At 38.6% G+C, this 19,938-nt stretch overlaps 1 protein-coding gene across 6 annotated transcripts in view; it reads right to left on the bottom strand.

The window, feature by feature from the left end:
- The window catches only part of LOC126427334 (zinc finger protein 708-like), an 87,599-nt gene that overhangs the window by 22,616 nt on the left and 45,045 nt on the right, over nt 1-19,938 (bottom strand). For 3 of the 6 annotated variants that reach the window (XM_050089654.1, XM_050089656.1, XM_050089655.1), the window contains exon 5: nt 12,701-12,738. The exons of 1 other annotated variant lie outside the window; for it this stretch is intronic. In XM_050089654.1, coding sequence (XP_049945611.1) covers nt 12,701-12,738 — 38 coding nt within the window. Of the gene's footprint in view, nt 1-12,305; nt 12,597-12,700; nt 12,739-19,938 lie in introns of those variants that run through there. 2 more of the 6 variants (XM_050089658.1, XM_050089659.1) reach the window with 1 other exon arrangement.

The following is a 19,938-nucleotide window of genomic DNA, read 5'->3' as shown; positions in this document are numbered from 1 at the left end:
CAAAAAAAGTGAAAATAGAAGGAAACAAAACCAAACATTCAACACAAACCAAAAGAAATTTTACCAGACAATAGATAACACACACATTGAAATAAACAATCCACCAAACATAACAGACATGGAACACTTCTGGAGCAACATATGGTCAAACCCGGTACAACATAACAGGCATGCACGGTGGATACAAGCAGAAACAGACACATACAAGATGATACCACAAATGCCTGAAGTGACAATATTGCAACATGAAGTCACCCAAGCAATTAATTCTACTCACAATTGGAAAGCCCCTGGAAACGATAAAATAGCAAATTTCTGGTTAAAGAAGTTCACCTCAACACATTCACATCTAACTAAATTATTTAACAGTTACATTGCAGACCCATACACATTCCCTGATACACTTACACATGGAATAACTTATCTGAAACCTAAAGATCAAGCAGACACAGTGAACCCAGCTAAATATCGCCCCATAACATGCCTACCAACAATATACAAAATATTAACTTCAGTCATTAAACAGAAACTAGTGACACATACAACACAGAACAAAATTATAAATGAAGAGCAAAAAGGCTGTTGCAAAGGAGCACGAGGGAGGATGTAAAGAGCAACTGATAATAGATGCAGAGGTGACATATCAAGCTAAAACTAAACAAAGGTCGCTACACTACGCATACATCGATTACCAAAAAGCTTTTGATAGTGTACCCCACTCATGGTTACTACAAATATTGGAAATATATAAAGTAGATCCTAAATTGATACAGTTCCTAAACATAGTAATGAAAAACTGGAAAACTACACTTAATATCCAAACAAATTCAAATAATATCACATCACAGCCAATACAGATTAAGCGTGGAATATACCAAGGAGATTCATTAAGTCCTTTCTGGTTCTGCCTTGCTCTGAACCCACTATCCAACATGCTAAATAATACAAATTATGGTTACAATATTACTGGAACATACCCACACAAAATCACACATTTGCTATACATGGATGATCTAAAACTACTGGCAGCAACAAATCAACAACTCAACCAATTACTGAAGATAACAGAAGTATTTAGCAATGATATAAATATGGCTTTTGGAACAGACAAATGTAAGAAAAATAGCATAGTCAAGGGAAAACACACTAAACAAGAAGATTACATATTGGATAACCACAGCGACTGCATAGAAGCGATGGAAAAAACAGATGCCTATAAATATCTAGGATACAGGCAAAAAATAGGAATAGATGATAGAAATATTAAGGAAGAGTTAAAAGAAAAATATAGACAAAGACTAACAAAAATACTGAAAACAGAATTGACAGCAAGAAACAAGACAAAAGCTATAAATACCTATGCTATATCAATATTGACCTACTCATTTGGGGTAGTGAAATGGAGTAACACAGACCTAGAATCACTCAATACACTTACACAATCACAATGCCACAAATATAGAATACATCACATACATTCAGCAACAGAAAGATTCACATTAAGCAGAAAGGAAGGAGGAAGGGGATTTATCGACATAAAAAACCTACATTATGGACAGGTAGACAATTTAAGAAAATTCTTTCTAGAACGAGCAGAAACTAGCAAAATACACAAAGCAATCACCCACATAAATACATCGGCTACACCACTACAATTTCATAACCACCTCTACAACCCTTTAGATCACATAACATCAACAGATACAAAGAAAGTAAATTGAAAAAAGAAAACACTACATGGCAAGCACCCGTATCATCTAACACAGCCACACATCGATCAAGACGCATCCAACACATGGCTAAGAAGAGGCAATATATACAGTGAGACAGAAGAATTCATGATTGCAATACAGGATCAAACAATAAACACCAGATATTACAGCAAGCATATTATTAAAGATCCCAATACCACAACAGATAAATGCAGACTTTGCAAACAACAAATGGAAACAGTAGATCACATCACAAGCGGATGTACAATACTAGCAAATACAGAATACCCCAGAAGACATGACAACGTCGCAAAAATAATACATCAACAGCTTGCCTTACAACATAAACTTTTAAAACAACACGTTCCTACATACAAGTATACACCACAAAATGTACTGGAGAATGATGAATACAAATTATACTGGAACAGAACCATTATAACAGATAAAACAACGCCACATAACAAACCTGACATCATACCAATAAAAAGAAGAAATTAACACAACTAATTGAAGTATCCATACCCAATACAGCAAATATACAGAAGAAAACAGGAGAAAAAATTGAAAAATACATCCAACTGGCTGAGGAAGTCAAGGACATGTGGCATCAGGATAAAGCTGACGTTATACCAATTATACTACAGGAGTCATACCACGCAATATCCACCAGTACATCAATGCAATACAGCTACATCCAAACATATATATACAGCTACAGAAATCCATAATTATTGATACATGTTCAATTACCCGAAAGTTCCTAAACGCAATGTAGCATATACCGTACAGTTAAAAGGAAGTGACGCTTGATCAAGGTCCGCGTCACTTTCATTCCGAACCAGACCTAAGGTCTGAGAAAGGAAAGATAATAATAATAATAATAATAGCAGTACCAGTAGTAGTAGTAGTAGTAGTAATTAGAAAAATATATTTCGAGTAGTTGATAGATAGTTTACTTGTTTGTGAGAAAAACATCAAATGGTAAGGATGTCAAGTCATGTATCAACAGTCCCTGCAGCTGATGCCAATACACAGAGAAAAAAAGCAAATAAGTTTAACTAACAGTGTGTGCTTTCCTTATAGGTGAGGTGAGGTGGTTGATGTCAACGTAACACTGTACAACCAAACCTACTGTCTGAATACCAGTGGCTGCAAGCACATCAGTGTCAGTATGATATGAAATGGGAAGTTCTACTCAGTGGTAGTATTCGAAAACCATCTATTTAGTTATGTCAATGTTATGTTATCCATGGATGAATAATGCTAACTACGTGGCGAGTCAATGCAGATTTCAGCTTTGTTCCACAGGAATGTTTGATCTCAACCCACGATACCAGGTGAACATATAACCACTGGAGGGGACCTTCCTGGTACACCTAATATATTTAACAACAGAGAGTGCATTCATCTATGGGAGCAGACTTACATGAGTAATGAATGCCAGCTATGCAATACAGCATGATCTTAAGTGCTGGAAAAGATTGCAGTCACATATCTACCGATTCTATGGCACACTGTGCAGTAATCTACTTTAGTTAGATCACCAAAGCTCTACACACATTGGAAAAAACCATAGCTCAGCTCCATGACACATTGTGTGGATTGACAGTGGTAGAAACATATGATTCAAAACTAGCAGGCGTGGGCTCTGAATTAGAATCTTGTTTAAGTTTAACATATCCAGCTATAAGTAACAGTTTATAAAACCCTCTACATTCCAATGTAAACAAATAGATACCACCATAACCAAGTGGACGAAACAGTCTCACCACAAGGGTCTTGTTGTAACTGACTGTTCCCGCAATGATCGTGGAAACCAGAATAACAACATGAATGGATCATACTTCCTGATATTACAGGTTTCTGTTATTGGGGCTTTGTGCTAGGCGAAAATAATCTAGTTCTTATGCTGTTTACATATCCTGAGGGAGTCTGCTTCGACATGTACATATTTTTTTCAAGACCTGTTTCAGTAAGAGTATCAGCTCCTGCAGGAGATTTTGCATGGAATTAAGGGAGTAACATATCAGACATTCAGCAGAAGCAGTGATTTTCCAACACCAGAAAAAAGCCAAACAGCAAATTTATATATGGTGATGTCTTTGTGGAAAATCGGGTATTTCTGCAGATATTTCTGCTTTGGTCACCACGTGCAATTTTACATATTTTATTCCAGAGAGACATACTTCCTTAAGGATCTCAAAGCAGATGCCCCAGGATAACACAAACCTTATTATTGCTTTCAAAAAGGGCAATCTGAATTTAAAGCATATTTACCAAGCACAGGCTTTCTGGTTATAGATAAAACTAGGAAATTGAAAAAGGGTCAATAGAGATAAAACTTCAATGACATTCATCATGAAACCCAGTCTATCAAAAAGTAACTTAATCAGCATACTGTAGACTAGAGACAAAGCTGCACACATGTTGCACATTCATTCACATGGCACAAAGCACATTCATTTATTTGACAGAAAAATTGAGATAATCAACACTAAATTAATGGAATAGGAAAGGCCGAAAGTGCTGTAACACACTATTGACAGAAGCAGAAAAGGAGGAGGAGGAAAAGAAGAAGTCACAGTAAAGACTGTTACTGATTACAGTAATACTGAGTTACAACAGAACATGTGGGGTCATCAGGACAAAACCACAGATGTTAGGTAAGCACTCAATATGTTTACTTAGAATGCAGTAAGATATGGGGATAAGGAATTTGAAAGAATGTATACCTATTACAGTCAATATTCTCAGAAATTGAAAACATCAAAAAATACACCCTGAAATTATACAAATGTATATTCAAATATTACACATAACCAATGCACATAAGACCCCAAAAGGATTAATGAAAAAATAAAAAAAAATGACAAATACCAGAATGCAATTAAACCAACACTAGCAGCTGCATATAGTGCAGGTAAACTGCTAGAAATTATGCACGAAAGACTGAACTACCAACCCCTAGAGTATATAAATTATGATGATCTGAATGCAATCATAGATAAATTATGACTGCAAACAGCTTCAGGGGATGCAGGTCACACGAACGAAATATTATTGATCACATCTAAGCTTTGAGAAAGGCACATCATCGATTAATTATGGAGACAGTTATCAATGAGCTTCGAAGACCAGTATACAGAATATTTCTGTACAAACATGTGATATCAGGAATGGACCATTTATGCCAGGCTGATCTCTAAGATATGGAAGACTACTCACAATCCAATAGTGGTTTCAAGTACATTCTAATAGTCATAGATACATATTCCAAATTTGTTTGGGCCTTACCTGTGAAGGAAAAGACAGGGAAGGAGGTTTCAGGATTTCTGAAAAATTGTTGCAGACTGGAACAAATTGGTTCCCCAACAACCTTCAAACCTATTATAGAGGTGAATTTTATAATAGGCATTTCAAAGCACAAATGGAACAATAAGGGATTAATGATTATTCAGCCATCTCCTGTTTGAAGGCCAAGACTGTTGAACACGATGATAAAAACTGAATGTGGGTGCAATTTAGTTTTCAACATATGTACATATGACTGAACATACTACCACAAATCATTGACAAGTATAATCACATTACTCAGTGTACAATTAAGAAGAAATCTATTGATGTCACAGAAGAACATAGAGGAATTACAGAAAAGCTCTGAACTGAAGGTGTTCCTCACAGAGCAAGTCCTAAGACATTGAGAGAATATGACATTGTTGAAATGGCTCAGTTTCTCAACAAAGCCCAATTATTGGATGAACACACACACACACTTTTCTATGCAATCAGAAAAGTAAACCTCAAACCATGCAGTAGTGTGACATGTGTGCAAGGAAACATATCAAGATAAGTGAAGGTGTTATTCTCAAGAATCTTCCATTCCAACTTTGTATCTCTGGATACAATTTCCGTGGACCTGGAACACAACTGAAAGAGTGCCTAGCTTACGGTGAGAAGGGATTTGAAATATTGGACAATACATGCAAAGAACACAACATTGTTTACGCTACAAATAAAGATTATCATACTGCAGACAAAATATTCACTTTTATTTATTTATCATATCGAAAGTGTCTATAAGTGATATACTTCACTATCCCCCGCAGAGATCGGCTGGAGCGAAGTACTTTTCTTTTAATTTAGACCAATGTTCTTTCAGTGTGAATGACATTACATCACAACTTTAAATGATGCAGAGATTTGTGTACTACGAAGTTTAGCTGTTGAGCCATAGTCGAAAGTGAACTTCGGGAGGTAACATAAGAAGGGCATGCCCCATCACTATATATATAATTGACATAATAAATATGCACTGATAAGGCTAGACAGGTAAGACAAGGAAAGGATACTGGTATAGGACAATTTATCACTACATTAGTAGTTGATAAGGCAATTTTTGTCAAATGTAAGTTGGGTACTGGAATAACTTTCAAACGAATAATGAAAGCAGCTTGTCACACACTAAAGAAGAAGAAAAAACCTACAACTGAATCAGTGGTGACAGTGGAAAAAGGTGCTTTGAACCAGAAAGGAGGAAGGAAACAATGTGTCAAAATGCCCAGGGTCTTACCAATACCAAAGATGTCTGGCTGAAGAGTTCTGCTTCTAATCCCTCTATTTGCTGGGCTTACAGCCACTGGTTGACTACTTGGGGGGGGGGGGGGATGGGAAGCCACTGCCATATCTCAAGCAGCAAAGAATTCCCAAACTGCTGAAAAGCAACTACAAGAAACTGAAAAGCATAATACAACCATGGAAGCTATTGGTAAAGGCCTATATTTAAAACCATACAGGAAAAAGGCTTGGGTTGTACATTAAAAAACAAGTCTATAACAATGCTACCAATGAGACTGCTTAGAAACATAGATCTGCCTACACTGACCAAAAAACTTAAATCACGAGATTTCGCAGCATGTTCATGTAGGATAAATTGCCTGAGAGAATGTGGAAATATAAGAAATGTGGGACTATCAATTCAGATGTTGTGGGGGGTATGGGACTCTCAGCGATTTAAGGCTGATTGAAGAATTGTTACATTACCTCAGTGACAGAAACCAGGTGTACAATTTTCGACAGTACCGAGACATCAAGTCATACCTCTGAGGAAATTTCTGCCTGATAGTTATCCTGAAAACTGAATAAAAACAAGCAGTATTCAAGTCTCTGCATCATTTAAAGTTGTGATGTAATGTTATTCACACTGAAAGAACATTGGTCTAAATTAAAAGAAAAGTACTTTCCTCCAACAGACCTCAGCAGAGGGTAGTGCATTATATCACTGATTGGTCTAGGAATATAAAAAGCATAGCTAATGTCACTGAATTAATAATAAATAGGGAGCAGGGGAGTTGCAGCAATACCTCTTTGGTCCTGCGAGATTTACGATTTATATGTATACAGAAAAACAATTTGTTTAAGGATTTGAGCTACATGCAAATGTTAATATGTTCTCATCAGTTAAAAGCAGGAAATATTGTGGACTTTAGTAATAAATGTTCAATAGCATGGCTTGTAGGTTTCTTGAAGGGACAAGATATGGTGCAAAATACTGATAAAATTTACAAGTCAAATCAACCAGTGGACGTACTGCCAGTCAGTACAAATTATGTAGAGTGTAATATCACAACGAATTTTGTACCTTGACGACATATTAGTATATATTATATATACTTTTTCCTACAGTAGGTCCTGCTTATAAAATTGAAGTCAATGAAGTTCAAGATGAACACAGACCACCACTCAAAGCCAAGGTGATGAAGGTTTCGAACCCATTGGGACAGTGGCAGGTACTGCAAAGTTTAGGTGTCAAGCCATAACTGAAAGTGAACTTCGGGAGGTAACACAAGAAGGGCATGCCCCATATGGCGGGAAAGGCGGTCATTGAAAAAGTGGGGCCGCGCAGAGTGGCCGCACCATTTGAGGCACCAGGCGCCATGTCAGGGATTGTGCGACCCGTCCTGCCAGAGGTTTGAGTCCTCCCTCGTGTGTGTGTGTGTGTGTGTGTGTGTGTGTGTGTGTGTGTGTTCTTAGCCTAAGTTAGTTTAATTAGTTTGTTAAGACACTGTAAGATAGGCAGACATGCAGATGAATACATGAAACACCCATAGTCTGGTTTTGAACAGACAAGGTATCAGTACAAACAGATGAAGGTAGTCTGCTCCACTACCCAGTAATAACAGGGTTTATGGCTATTGCGAAGATGACTAAGCTCAGGCAGATTCCTGAGGTACCACTTTCCCCTGGATAAGGGTGCCTGACAGGGCTGAACCCACTTGTACTGTGAACTTTGGTCCTTTAAAAATTCATTAAGGAAATGGGGCAGGCAGCTTCAGAAGCTCACATGTGTACAGTACAGAGGATACCAGTCCTCCAGCTGATGTCTTGGGCTTTCTCCAAATCAAAGAACACAGCCAAAGTCTCGTTTTCCTGCAGGAAACCATATATGACATTCATTGACAAACTGACGATACGGACGACTGCCAAACAGTGCATTCCAAATTCTCACTGTGCAATGGTCAGGAGATAGCAAGACTTTGGCCACCAAACCAGCCGTCCAATAATCATATATTCCATCACATTGCAAGCACAGCTGATGAGAGGAACAGGCTGTAGCTAGAAGAGAGGTGTTTGTCATGTCCATACTGGACTTATGTATGGGAATAACAGCAGCTTCACACCAGCATCTGGGTAATGTGCCCTCTGCCCAAATGTGACTGTACCTACAAAGGAGAAAATGCTTTCCCACAAGAGAAAGGTGCTGCAACATCTGAATGTGATCATCATCCAGTACTGGGGCAGAAGATTGGGATGATTTAAGAGCATGGTCTAGCTGTTTCATGGTAAAGGTGAGACTGTAGCATTCACGATTCTGAGAGGAGAAAATGTCAACTAACCCTCCTTCACTCGTTGCTGAGGGAGGAAGGTGGGGTGATAGTGGGTAGAGCTATAAATCTCCGCAAAGCAGTGGCCCAAAGTGATGGAGATAGCAGTTGGGTCCATAATGACATCATCCATCTCGGTCATGCCAGAAATCGAATAACGGAGATTGATCACAGAGGGCGAATGAATGTTGCCCCACACGATTGAAGAGGGAATGAAACTGTTAAAAGAAAGGGTAAATGAAATCTAGCTAGCTTTTTTGGTACCATGACAACTGTTTATAATGAATACAGTTCGCCATCACAGGATGATTGTTAAAAATGCGGAGAGCATGTCTCTGCATGCGGATCACATCATTGTACATCTCAGTCCACCTAAGGAATGGCACACATTGAGGTAATATGAAGTGAAAGGTATGGAACATTCTGTGGCGATAATAAGGATAACGTTTGTAAGATACTTTACCTGGTCATCACAGCTGTTGTTGGTTCGGCCTTAGAAAGCTGCCAACTGCATTTACAATCAGTTGGGGTAGGAGTCAGCAAACGGTTTGCCATTGGGAAATGGTCGATCAAGCTTGTGTCAGACAGAAAAGACCACTTGAGATGACGGGCAAACTGGGTAGTGCAGAACAATAGGTCCAGATGGGAATAGGAATAGGAGCATGTTAAGTCCAAAAGAAATGTGGGTGTTCCATGTTAACTGAGAAGGTCTGCCAAGAGCGAACCTCTTGGACATGTTCTCAAAAGGCCTGAAGGGTGACAGTGGGCATTACAGTCGCTAAGCACCAAAATTGGGTGGGGGAGCTGACAAATGTGCTGGATGAAGTCTCCCCTGGGGACAGCTGCAGACATTAAAGAGAGATACGTGAAACAATTAAGGAAAATGCAGACTGCAACAGCTCGCAGTCGGGTGTTCGATGAGATGCTTCAGATATGACTATCATTCCAGAAGATCAGTAGGTCTCCGCCATGAGACTGAATGGCGTCCTTGGGATGGGGAAGGTCAAAGTGGACTGAAAGGACACGTGGGAGGTCACCAGGACACATTTTTGTTTCTTGGAAGCAGAAAACAAGTGCCTTGTGATTCCATGAGCAACTGTAGTTCCTCATTATTCGATATAATGCTTCCTATGTTCCATTGGTGAAGAGTCATAACAGGGATTGGGGAGGAGGCAACAAACGAATGGTAGTCACCTCCGTGGCTGCCGAGTGCCAGCCTTCAAAGACACACTGCTACACTGTGCACAGGCTGGAAGCATCGGCATTCTCCCTGGGTCAGCCTGCGGATTCCAGGGGTGAAAATTCTTGGGTGGTGTGCACCAACCAAAGAGAGGTCAGCCGTATAAGGGTATCACGTGGTGAGGCCGTTGAAGAGGATCACTCAGTCAGCGAAGGACAAAACAATTTGCCTTTCTTTGAATTTATTAGAGCCTTTACAGCTGACAGTTGAAGACTCTAATGTTTGTTGGCTGGAGGAATGTAGAAAGTCTTCGCAGGAGTATTCCTTTTCTCCTTTCTGGCCTGCCAATTGTGTAGCAGGTGATTCTGCTGCCAAGGCGATAATATGGCAGCTTGTTGGGCACCTGCAGGAAAAGAAGACTGTGATACTAATGCGATACTGGGCCATTTCACAACTGCAGTTCTGAAATGGAGGTCAAAAGTCTACATGGCTACATCCTTTGTGAAGCAACAATGCATAGCAAGAATGGTACTAAAATGCAGGGCTCTTGACTAGCTAACAACGTGCAAGAGACAGGGTATGGTAGTTTCTCCTTCACCTTTATCTTCCAAATGGCCTACTCATCTAGGTACATGGGCCATTCATGGGATGAGGTGGCATGTCGCCATTAGAATTGATACAGTGGAGAGAAGGAGGTGAGAAACCACCCTCATGAGCATCTATACCACAAGTAACACATTTAGCCATGTCTTGACAGGGCATGCACGTGTGGCTATAATGTTGACACTGCTAGGAAATATCTAGTTTGGACGAATGGTCGGACTGTGATGACTGCATGTTGTTGTTGTCATTGTTGTGTTCAATTCAGAGACTGGTTTATGCAGCTCTCTATGCTACTCTATCCTGTGCAAGATTCATCATATCCAAGTAACTTCTGCAACCTACATCGTTCTGAATCTGTTTTGTTTATTCATGCCTTGGTCTCCCTCTATGATTTTTACCCTCCACACTTCCCTCCAATACTAAATTGATGATCCCTTGATGCCTCAGAACGTGTCCTATCAACCGATCCTTCGTTCATAAATCTTTGAGGGCAGCACTACTCAATCATATGACAGAAAAAAAGAGTGCATGTGTGCACTAAAGTTTGCATCAACCTATTTCATTACCCAATGGACTGCAGTGACACACTGATCACATAAGTGTTGATTTTTTCCCTTGATCAGACCTTCAAAGAGCTGAGAGCAAGTAACAGCACATGAAGAATTCCGCATACAATGGACCTCAACATGAACAGGGTAACCATGGCAGAGTGACGCTGTTAGCAGTTGGGCTTAAACTCACAACTGGTCTCCAGAAGCAAAGTCGCAATATGTAAATGAGAACAAGGTTTCATATAGCCTGCAATTGCATCTATACCCTTCTGAATAATACACGTTTTAACTGAAACAAAAGAACCAAGGTGGAGCTGGGAGAGTCTCCAAATCTGTAGCCTCATTCTGTTTATACTTAGTGGATGTAGACTGAGATGATGATTGGCTCATTGCAAAAAAGGTCCCTCATGTTTGCCAGCAGCTCCAACGCCATGCTCTTCTCAATTGGGGCTCCCCTCAGATGGGGCTGCCACCTTAGGTGACTGTTCACATCTCAGGTCACTGAACAGAGGGACCAATTGGCAACTGGGGAGGTAACAGCTCAGGTAATCACCCCTCCCTGTGCCTTGACTGTACCAGGGGTATGTGCCAAACCTACCCATCAACCAAGCAACTGCATTCAGGAGGATGATGGTTCAAACCCACGTCCACCCATCCTGATTTAGGTTTTCTGTGATCTTCCATAAATTGCTTCAGGCAAATGGCAGAATGGTTCCTTTGATGACCTCACTGTTTGGTTCCCGCCTCCTAGATCAACCAACCTATCTGGTGACCTGGGGCTAGCAACTATGCACTACCCAGTTACCTATTATGCATCAAATAGATGGGTTGGTCTTGAGGAATGCACAGGGACGAAGAAGAAACAAAGAAACTTCAAACAACAAAGTGGAAGAAGGAGGGAGAGGGAGGAGCTAAGTATAGTGAGCCCCCAGGAAGAGTGGGGGGGGGGGGGGGGGGAGTGGATTTTTATTTAGATTCTATGAAAACATACTTTCCTCCTATGACCTGCACCTAACGATCAGTATAAATTTGATCAGCATGGTCGGGTGAAACACTGGCCTTTCGTTTTGTTTCTGAAACACTAATGGTCATTGGGTCTCAATACAAATAGGCAATGGCTCTTGAAGTAGGTCTTTGAGGAATTTCTCTCAGGCAGATTTTCGAAAGTGACATCATACAGGTGCCCTCAAGACTATGTGACAGAGATACAATATTACTGTCTCTAGAATCAATGAGGATTCATCACTTACATCTTCACAACCTTACTGAAACTGTCTCCACCTATTTAAGGTACTTCTTGATGATGGGCTGTCAACTGTAAATACTACAAGCTTGTGTGTTTCCTGAGCATGACTGCAGCACATTGAAAGAGCTGTTCAACACTATATTCTTTAATATACCACGGCAGTGAATTAACTCCAGTCTTGTTCTACAGAAGTACAACATTAGCTTGTGTCCATCAAGATAAATCTATTGAATTTCATTCATTTCATGTGCTTTTCTTCATTAAGCACGCTACAGCAGCTGGCTTCCACCTGGACTTTCATTTTCCTGCATGCATATTATAATCTGGTTTTCCATATTTAGAAACGATCACATAATGGCTCTTGTAGAGAATAGCATTACTGACCCTACTGCCTTGTTACATTGTAGCTTATCTGTAACACTAAATAATTACAGAAGTGCATTTCATATCTGAATTACTTCCACATAGAGTAAGTAAAAATTTATGTTACTAAAAAAGTTCCACAGTATAAAATAAAAACTTACCTTGAACTATTTGATGCATACCTTGTTGAGGTTGCCACCTGAAATATTTCAAGAAATATCCAGTGATTCACAAGTGATGAGAGTAAATAAATATAATTCTATTAACACCCACCAACATCTGTTTGGTCCATCAGATGCTTTATGTGAGGCTTGAAAATAGCATTAAAATGAGATGGAAAACAAACTGTTGCAGTTATTGAAACAGAGTGTCAGTAAGAATTCACACTTCATTTCCACCCTTCGGTTTTGGTCCTGTAAATAGCTATTCAAGCCAGTGGTTCAGTTTTACCATACTTCCCACTAGATGATTCAAAGGAAAAGTGGCCAAAGACTTTTTCATCTGTCATGCACTTACACCTTGCAGAAAATTTTCTTTTCCTCATTTCATTATGAAAACTGTTATTCACAAAGAGGTGACTGCATCATAACAAGTCATCCATTTGGAACCTCGTGTCCATGGCAACTCAAAAACAACTTGCAAAGATGAGGAGTGTCTTCTAAATCTAGCTATAAAATTGAAACCCCAAATAAAGTATGGGCTTGGAACATTAAATATACAAATACTAATAAATGTTGGCAAAGTGAAAATACTGTTGGATATTGTAAATCTACTACAAATTAAAACATTAGCATTACAAAATATCAGATACACCCAAGAAGAACTCCCACTTTCTCGTAACTGTAGATTTTTCACAGGGAAAACAAAGAAGAAATTCATAAAACTATGCCAAAACTATGTACTGCATTCATAAATGGAAAATCTGTATTATAATCCGTTACAAAATTTTCAGTGTCTTCAGAACAACTCTCCCCCTGTAACATTTCAACATGTAAATGACAGACAATTCTTAATGGACATACACCAATAAATCAGGATAACAAGAACAATGGAGACAAAGAAAAACAGTTTGAAAACAATGTTGATTTGAATCTGATGAAGTACCAGAGAAAAAGTATAAAAATTTTATCACATTTTAATCCTCAAACTGGTAGACAACGGAGATTAAAACATTTTCTGCTATTAAAAATTCACTACTGGAATTTTGACTATTGTGTCATTCTCAAGTGACACCTCACTTTGAAGTAAGTCAAGTTACCAAATGTCACACCTAGTGTGTGGGGAGTACAAATTAAAAAGAACAGTAGGACAGAACTTTGACAGATATTATTATATGAAACACTGTCATTTTGTAGGCATATAGATGACAAAGACTGCTGTCTTATTATGAATAGGGAAGTTGTAAACATGGTTAACAAAAGGAAAAAGTTGTCTGAAAAGGAATTATGAAGCATTCTGACACCACAATGCGTTATGACTTGAGAATGGTACAACTGCCAAGACAACAATTTTGAATAAATACATTGTATAACAGTCCAGGGAGAAAATGTTTTCATTTACTGTCTAAAAAAGGAAAAAATGGTAAGAAAAAGACTTCAGAAAATGTAGAAAAGTTATTGCCAGCTAACCCCCCCCCCCCCCCCCCATGCACACACATATCGCAAAAAAGTCACGAGGCCAACAATAATATGATTTGAGAATGTCAGATGGCTCATCTGCCAGTAAGTGTAATTCAAAAAAGATAATAAATTTAATCTAAACCATATTCTCACAAGATTCAAAAAAATTCCAGGAGAAGTGCAAGGAGAAAATAACATAACAGCACAAATTCTAAAACACAAGAAATATCGGGCATGGCATAGGACAGGTAGGCCCTGTGAAAGACAAATGAGTAAGAAAGAAGTGAAAGAGCAAAATGCTATTCGAATATATTTGTAAATTTTGAGAAGGCTGTGACAATAAATAAGGATCAAATTCATTGAAAATTCTGAAACACAGAAGGCAACACAAGTCCTCTCAAATGATCTTCAGCCTCATTTGGGACAAGAACATACTTCAGCCAAGTCAATGGACTATCTCCATCTTCAGCCTCATTTGGGACAAGAACATACTTCAGTCAAGTCAATGGACTATCTCCATTCTTGTTTCGGTCCATACTTGAAAAAGAAATCACTGAACAGGCTCAGTTGTCAGACTCTAATATGAAAAGTGGAATAATATTTAGTGGAAAATGGATAACATCAAAGTTGACTGCAACTTTTGTAGATGATTTAGCACTGTTGACAGTGTAGAGGAACCACAAAAAGATACAAAGAAAAACAGCAGGAAAAGCACAACTACAAATCTCTGCTGATAACAAGCAGTAATGACTAAGAACAAGACTGCAACATCCAAATCAGATACAAAGTGAGTGAGTATCAGGGAAAACAAAAAGTAGGTATCTATGAGAAGTCAACCAGCCATTGGTGGGGAAAAAGAAGCCATAAGAGCAAGACTATGAAAGATGGACTTTGCAGCCCACTTAACTAAAGATGTTTATAATAAAAATTCAGTCTACAAAACTGCAAAACCTCCTACTTCTAAGAGTCATTTTGCCAGAATGCACATCTGCATCAAAAACACTACTTTCAGCATCATTGCCAGTTGGGAAAAATTCAGAAAAAAATAAATATATTAGAAAACAGAACAGTACAACAATTTAAATTTAGAAACAATACAAAAGTATACAAAAATATGTACTATAAAATTGGAGATAAAGTTATGAATAGAATACTAATGAGTCCTAGCACACTGTCAAGAAAAACTGTGCAGAATTACTAAAGCTTAAAAGAACTCACTGGGTTAGGAAAGTATACAAGACCTAGAAGAAACTGGTGTATGCATGCATCAAATTGAGGATCAAACTAAATACAGAAACAGAAATGAGAAGTGATAAAAGTCTCCCAAGACAAAACAGTTCCAAAAATACAAGGTATAAATTGGAAATCAGAAGAGTGGAAAAAAAGTGAACAGATTAAGGGGTAGCATAAGGAAATTTAGAACCTTAGCTGGCCTGTAATGATGATGATGTAATGCAAACAAATGACTGCAAGCAGTTCAAAATCTCTTATTTTAAAGAAAGGAAATATGCAGGAAAATAATTATTCAGAGTGTTTTGTTAGGTTACAGCAATGCTCATAAGTATTTTATAGTTGTGGTGTTATGCTACCATGATTGCTTGCATGCAGTCACAATAGGGCAATGCATGTAACTGATACTCCACCAGCAGCTTCACACTACTGCAGTTACATATCTAGTGAACAAACAAGGTCATACAATAACAAGATAAGTAAATATTCCTTTAGCTCAAAATTACTACGCAATTTGATTCAATGGTACAGTATTCATTAATTATTGTTACTTGGGCATTCACTCAGTACTTGTTTACTTGTAGAGACAACTAGAAGTACACCAAAACAGAACACTCACTTGATGTGAGACAAGTTGTTTTGCATATTTTTAAGATTGGATGGTAGCAGCCTAGCAGTGCTAGAGTCTATGGCACATTACAACTAAAAAGTGTGCACAGTCAGTGGTAAAAACATGAAGTAACACTAGCCAGCCAAGCTTGGGTCATCCTTGAAAAAGAGCAAGGAGGAAGAACAGAAACATTTGTAAGCAACTAGCTGCTGTTCCAAGAGGAACAGCTCAAAAAAGTACGGATGCTCTGAAGCAGCATAATGGAATGAACTTGCAAGTGTCTACCATAACAATTCACCCAGTAACATGTAAATAGCACTGAACTTGGAATGCTACAGATTGGCCTAAGATTTTATGGCATGACAGAAGCAACTTTAATGTACTTTCTTGAGATGGTGTGCAGTATATATGCTGACCAAAAAGCTACAGGAACAAAAATGTATCATGCATGAATCATTAAGCAAGGTGGGGAAGGTGTTATTCTAGGAAAGGTGTTGGTCCTCTAGGCCAAATAGAAGGCCAAATTGCTTGTTTCCTGTGCAGTGACATTTAAAAAAGAATATGGTACCATGTGGGAGAAGGAATATGTCACATAATTGGATATTCCAGCAGGATGATTCAAAATGCACCCCCCTCCATTTAAAAAATCCAATTCAGATCCAAACTCCAAACTTTCGGGCTGCCTAAGCCAGAGTGTGGATGTAAATCAAATCAAACACCTCCAGTATGCACGGAATTGAAGTGTTCATAGTAGAAGTTGTTCAGCAAAGGATCAATCTCCTGGTGCCTTACTGGACACATAGTTGAAACTCCCAGTTGACCCTTTACAAAAGTTTTTGCGTTCAATGACAATTAGCTGTACAACTTATAACAGTTTTCGGACGACAGGAGACAGTGTGGTACTGGGGTGCAAGACTCTCACGTTTCTCACAGTTGACTCACGTATTATGTGCAGCCAGTCTTCTTCTCGGGTCAGACGGCTGCATCCATTTTCAAAAACCCTTCTTCTCCGAAGACTATAGTTGGTTAAAGGAATTTCAAAATAGAAACCTTTCCTACTCTTGAAATAATTCTGAAGTTTTAGGATACTTTTTATTCAACTCTGTTATATTTTCGTCTCCACAGTAAAACAACACAAGTTTCACACAAGCATCCAACTCTCGCAAGTCAAACCTGTCTTGGACCATAAGATACTAACAGATAAAATTACAATATGTTTGGTTTAAAAACCACTATAGAATCAGTTCTTGCTTCTCTTTAGTTCAACACACAATTCATTTGTTCACAACAATACAGTCGTTACACCATCAACGAATATAGCGTGCTTGCTCCTTGTACTGGACACACAGTTTCCATGGCACACGCTGCAAACACTTGTCCGAGCTGATCGACCATTACTATTGCAGTATTCTCCCGATACACGTCCATCCTGCACACACAGAAACCGGTGGTGAGGTGGAAACATCTCCACTCTCTCATTCTCGTACTTAAAATATCGGGTGTTTGAGATTGTGGAAAGCCGAGTGTCTCTAGATCATACACCGAAATTCTCGAGGCACTACTAACTGTGATCAAAGCCTATGGCTATGTAACAAAACACTGATTTGTTGAATTGTTCTTGAGATTCCAAAATAGTTTTGTGTGTGTATAAGACCTACAAATTACTTTTGGGTCATCAGAATTGTTATTTCTGTTTTGATGTAATGTAACTTAGTTTAAACTATACGTAGATTTGTAGTAAATGGATTACAATTACATAATTTTTAATAATCCACTGGCAGTTATTTCTATATTACACACTTATCTTGATGTAATCATAACTAATGTTTTTTACAAAATACTTTCGAGTGCTACTGTAGTAGGATTGTATCTACCCACAGTGAGATGAACGAAGCAGATAATGAATAACAGTATCAGCATACTACCACTGTTTTGTTATTCAGATTGCTATAGGTAATCTGATGCTCCTCTGGACGGCAGCAGGAATCCTTAACTACAGTGTGTGATGTGAGCTCTTCCAATCAAATCATAACTCATTCAAAGAAGAGAACTACCATATTTTATGGATTATAAAATGCTATGGAATATAAGATACACAATTTTCAAGCAATATTAAAAAAAAAAAAAGAAACAAAGAAAAAAGACGTTTTTACCATTTCTATTGTTATATTGCAAAGCCAGACCAAAAAAATTCTTAGTTTATGAAACTGAATTAACATTTAAAATTCCTGAAAATTGTCATCTGAATTTTCTCCTCTTCCTCCCCTCCTCCCTCTCCTCCTCTACATTATTGTTGTACTTTTCATCTTTAAGATGATCTTTGCTGCAATTAAGAGCATTATTTGTGCCACATTTCCTGAAAGATTTGACAATTATCTCTTCCCTTACTCTAGACCATGGCCATTTTACCCACTGACACTTGCTTGATTGGCAGCCATTTTAAAGATCCCTCCAGCATAAATTCATGTTTGGTTTCATCCATCAGCCATCTGTTCCATTCTGTTCGCAAATACACTTTAAATAGTTTATTTATTGAGACACCAAGAAATTGAAATTGTGAAGTAAATCCTTCTATAATAACTGAAAGCTCTGTATTTTTCTGTCTCAATTTCTCTTTCATGCAGAATTTTTCAAATGACTGCTAAACTGATCTAGCACAAGAACAGTACTCTTCTTCAATAAAGCACATTTTCTTCTCTCTCAAAATGTTAATCCTAAATTTCATACCAGCCTTGTCCATCCAACCCCCGTCATGTACGTGAACAACAACTCCTGCAGTATTTCAAAAGGTTTTGGCATTATTTGTGCACAAAAATGATCAATGGATTAAGTTTAGTACCATTAGCACAACATGAAAAGACAACTGTGTAGTGCAATTTTTCGTGTCCACTTGTTTTAATAGTTACATTTTTAGCACCTTCACTGGCAACAGTTCTGTTAATCAGCACATCAAATGTCTGAGAAGTTTCGTTTGTATTTGCTATTTGACACAGTTCCACAGTGATTTCCTTTTGGCGTTGAATAATAAAGCAATGTAAAGACAGTATTTTCTCTTCATACTCTTGTGGCATTCTCCGAGGTGATTGGGTTTTTGTTTGCATGCGAAGTCCACGATGCTTCATAAACCTGTAATGACAATGAACTCCACCCTTTAAGTCTGTTAAATACCACTTTAGCACTACCATACAACAACATATTTCAATCATTTTTGTATTAATTCCAATGTGATGTTGCTGGTGTCCTTGAATCCATTTCAAAATATCATTATCTAGTTGTGGCCATTCTGCAAGTGTCATCTACGAGGGTTGTATGAAAAGTAAGGTTCCCAATGAGCTACAACCTTGAGAGAAGGTGCCAGGCAAAATCCAACAACAGTGCCATGTGCAGTGATTCCCCCACTCTTGAGCCTGCCTGTCTGTGATTCGCTATGTCACTCAAAAAATGGTTCAATTGGCTCTAAGCACTATAGGACTTAACATCTAAGGTCATCAGTCCCCTAGACTTAGAACTACATAAACCTAACCAACCTAAGGACATCACACACATTCACACCTGAGGCAGGATTCAAACCTGCAACCATAGCAGCAGCGCGGTTCTGGACTGAAGCGCATAGAACTGTTCGGCCACAGTGGCCAGCCTACATCCCTCAGTGCTGGCTTGGCAACCATCAGAGATGGTAGTGGTGATCACCGCTCCCGCCAAGTGTGAGGTTCGAGCAGTACTCCGGTTTTTCCACACAAGGAAGTTACCACCCACACAGATTTATCAGGAACTGACTGACGGTTATGGTGAAGCGTGCATGTCCATTCATCACGCCTGCAAATGGTGCTGGGCTTCTGCTGAGGGTCGCATTGAAGTTCACGATGAATAACAGAGTGGAAAACAGCAGTTTTCAGATGTGATTGTCCAAAAGATGAACAGTGAGTTTCTTTAACAATGT

The sequence above is a fragment of the Schistocerca serialis genome, chromosome 11 (assembly GCF_023864345.2).
Source record: "Schistocerca serialis cubense isolate TAMUIC-IGC-003099 chromosome 11, iqSchSeri2.2, whole genome shotgun sequence".
Classification (NCBI taxonomy): Eukaryota; Metazoa; Arthropoda; class Insecta; order Orthoptera; family Acrididae; genus Schistocerca; species Schistocerca serialis.
The sequence above is the reverse complement of the archived record's forward strand: the minus strand, read 5'-3'. Positions and strand labels throughout refer to the sequence as shown.